The following is a 3,841-nucleotide window of genomic DNA, read 5'->3' as shown; positions in this document are numbered from 1 at the left end:
AGAGCAGGAGAAAGACCAAGATTTGAAGCCAATAATTGATTTTCTAAAAGCAAGATTTTGCACCCTGTCTAGCTTAAGCCCTGTGACAAAGAACTATTGGACACAATGGGACCAGTTGAAGCTTGAAGATGGTATTCTTCTCCAGAGATGGGAAAGTGACGACCTGGCAAACAGTTATACCGAGAAAGTTATGGGAAGTTGTGCTGTGTCAATCCCATGATAGTTTAGCAGGAGGACATCTCAGAGTTAAAAAGACATTGAGTCACCTACGGCAGAGATTTTACTGGATAGGTATGAGGCAAGATGTGGAAGAATGGTGCAGGACCTGCAGTACATGTTGTGCTAAAAGTGGACCCAAGCATAAGGGACGTGCTCCAATGAAGTTATATCAAGTTATCACACCAATGGAAAGAGTAGCTGTTGACATTGCTGGTCCTTTGCCCCAAACTCGTGCTGGAAACAAGTACATTTGTGTGGTGATGGATTATTTCGCCAAGTGGCCTGAGGCATATGCAATATCAAGTCAGGAAGCTACTAGTGATTTTTTCCTCAGGTTTGGTATGCCATACGAATTGCATTCGGATCAAGGCCATAACTTTGAATCAGCTGAGTTCTATGAATGCTGCAAGTTGTTTGGCATATTAAAGACCAAGACAATGCCACTTCACCCACAGTCTAATGGGATGGTAGAAAAGTACAATTGGACACTTGGACAGGAATTGGCAAAGTTTTGTAATATCCACCAAGATGACTGGGATGTCTTACACCCTCCACTGTTGATGGTCTATAGGACAGCAGAGCATGAAGCTACTGGATGCACTCCAACAAAGCAGATGTTTGGTCGGGAACTTCGGTTGCCAGTGAACCTGATAACAGGACACCCACCTTACGAAGAATTGCCTGAAAATGTGTCAGAGTTTGTGAGAGTGTTATCTGAAAAAATGGATGATATTTACCATCAAGTGCGTTCAAACTTGAAAACGTCTGCTGATTCTATGAAGCTATTTTATGATAAGAGATCTACTGAAGTCAGCTTTGTACCAGGAGACAAGATGTGGTTGTATAATCTCAAGAAGATAGAATGGAAGTCTCCTAAGTTGTCCTCTCCATGGGAAGGCCCATATGTCATTGTGGATCATCTCTCAGACGTGACTTTCTGAATAAAATGTGGTCGGTGAGGTAAACAAAGGTGGCGCATGCCAACAGGCTTTGGTGTTATCATGGTCCAGGACATTTCAGTTTGAATGAAGGGAACAATGGAACAAATGATGCTGCTGAAGATGTGTCTGCTGATTCTATGAAGCTATTTTATGATAAGAGATCTACTGAAGTCAGCTTTGTACCAGGAGACAAGATGTGGTTGTATAATCTCAAGAAGATAGAATGGAAGTCTCCTAAGTTGTCCTCTCCATGGGAAGGCCCATATGTCATTGTGGATCATCTCTCAGACGTGACTTTCTGAATAAAATGTGGTCGGTGAGGTAAACAAAGGTGGCGCATGCCAACAGGCTTTGGTGTTATCATGGTCCAGGACATTTCAGTTTGAATGAAGGGAACAATGGAACAAATGATGCTGCTGAAGATGTGTCACCTGAAAAAGCCACTGTCGAAGAAGAAACTCTACCCGGTTTAGAGAAGGGAAACAGTGAAGCCGTTAATGAAGTTACTACCACTGATGTGAACGTTACAGATAATGGAAAATTTCCTGATGGAGCAGATGAACCCCACGTGAAGCAGAAGCCAATGAGACAGAAACCAGTACAGAAGAAGGTACGTCCTGTAAAATTAAGAGACTTTGTTGAATTTTAATTTTGTGTTTGTAAATTCTGTACATTTAATTAAGTTATTATTAATTATTTATTGGTTTAATGTAAGTGGCTATTGTTCGGGACGAACAATACTAAGGAAGGAGAAGTGTTAAGACAGCGGAAGTCACGTGACGCTGGTAACACGTGATGAGATTCTAGAAGAATCATGACTTTTCCTGGCAAGTCTAGTCTGTTCTAGGTGCCCTCTTTTTTAGTATATAAGTCGGAGATAGATATAGAGATAGATAATCGAGTCAAGCGAGCTGTAGGCACTGTAAGTAAAGTGTGTGAATCGCTGTGAATTATAGCATGTGTTTATAAAAGTAGTTAAGTTTAATGTGAAAGTGAAAATTCTGTGTACTACAAAGTTTGTAACGAGAAAGAATAAACTAGTTTTAATTAAGAAAGGACTTGTATCGCTGAAGTTTCTCGAAAAGAATTTTTACAGGAAGTTATCAAACAAGCAGATACGCAACAGAAAGGTTTTTACTCTTGAACATTTTGTTGTGAATATTATGTTATGATAATATTTTGGGACCCCTATATGTTTTTGAAGAAAGGACATACAAGTGCCCAATATATTATCGTAACTTAATATTCAAGGCAAAATGTCCGATACTAAGAACCTTCCAAAATTCAAGATATACTGATACACAAAGGGAATGTCCTAAACAATGTTTTTCTATCTTTGTAGCAAGCTAAGGTGAACAAATAAGATATCCAATAGTTATTTAATCAAAATGAATTAGTATTAAACATTAAAATAGTTTGTGTGTATTCATTCCATTTTGTTTAGGCTTTAGTGTACCGCCCAGAATAATAAATGTAAGAGATATCATATGTTCAATGTTGTAATGTTTGATAATTTAAATTTTACAGATGGTATTTGTGAAGCTGAGGAAGAAGTTGCGAGGTTACAAAAAGAGGTTGTATCCTTAAAAGCTCAGTTAGCTGAATTTGGAATTGAAAATGGTGGAGGCATTAAAGAGGCTACAATTCAAGAAATTATGAAGTTAAGTGAGCATAATGTGAGTATTTTTTGTGTATAGCTGATTGGAAATAATTAAAATTGTCTCAGAATAAAATACATTTTACACAATCAGAATTTTGCCTTTCTTTTGTAACTGTTAGATAACTTTACTTAACTGTTAAGGACATTTTTACTACTACTATCTACCTAATACTCTTAATACTACCATTGGGAGTATTATTCGTGTTTTATTCGCTAATTTTTAGAGAAGGAAAAGCTATGAAAAGCTTAAAGTATTCAACCAAAGGTTATTAAACCTTTCCATTCATCAGATGCAATTGAAGTGACTACCAGCCTATTATTTGAAGTTAATTTTGGTTGTAAGATAATTTATTATGAACAGGCACTACTGGTTCACTCTGTTCAAACTTTTTATCATAATATTTTCTTACTACTAAATTAGTTTAGTTAAATTAAATGGGACTCTTAATAAAAAGTTTTATAGAAGTACATTCTTTGTTTAAGTTTTAGTTACTTATCACTAAGTTTCTAATTTTCCTGAATTACAATGTTCCAGATAAGGTATGGTTTAAAATTCTTGAATCTTGTGGTAGTTCAGACATTAGTATGCAAATTAATATAGTTTTCAGTTCAGGTAGACTTACCTCTTAAATATAAAAATATTTTCCTTGTTGGGTTACTATCATGATTTAAACAAACATGTGACTAAACTTCTGAATGTTCTTTACAAAATGCAGAACATGCATCAACTTACCCATAATTTCCACTTTAAATGTAATTTATCGTACTTATGTGAGGAGAATCTATATAAGTTCTGCTTTCCTGCTATAATGAAGGTTTTATTGTTGATGGTTGTTTCATTAACTTTGCTACAATGAAATTGGAAGTCAACATTAGTTGTGATTCAAATATACACCTGGAAAAAAGTTAAGCACCCCCGTGTTTTTTTCAAGTGATTCAGATTCGACGTTCTTGTGACTGATTATAAATTACCATTCAATCTAAACGTGTTTATCAAATGAAATTACGCATTATTGGGCAC

At 36.1% G+C, this 3,841-nt stretch overlaps 1 protein-coding gene across 2 annotated transcripts in view; it reads left to right on the top strand.

Moving 5' to 3' along the window:
• LOC106476223 (myosin-3-like) overlaps positions 1–3,841 on the top strand; it is a 100,698-nt gene that overhangs the window by 73,213 nt on the left and 23,644 nt on the right. For both annotated transcript variants that reach the window (XM_022381209.1, XM_013936893.2), the window contains exon 8: positions 2,688–2,836. In XM_022381209.1, the coding sequence (XP_022236917.1) occupies positions 2,688–2,836 (149 nt within the window). The remainder of the gene's footprint in view (positions 1–2,687; positions 2,837–3,841) is intronic.

Source organism: Limulus polyphemus, unplaced genomic scaffold, assembly GCF_000517525.1.
Source record: "Limulus polyphemus unplaced genomic scaffold, Limulus_polyphemus-2.1.2 Scaffold153, whole genome shotgun sequence".
Lineage (NCBI taxonomy): Eukaryota > Metazoa > Arthropoda > Merostomata > Xiphosura > Limulidae > Limulus > Limulus polyphemus.
The sequence above is the reverse complement of the archived record's forward strand: the minus strand, read 5'-3'. Positions and strand labels throughout refer to the sequence as shown.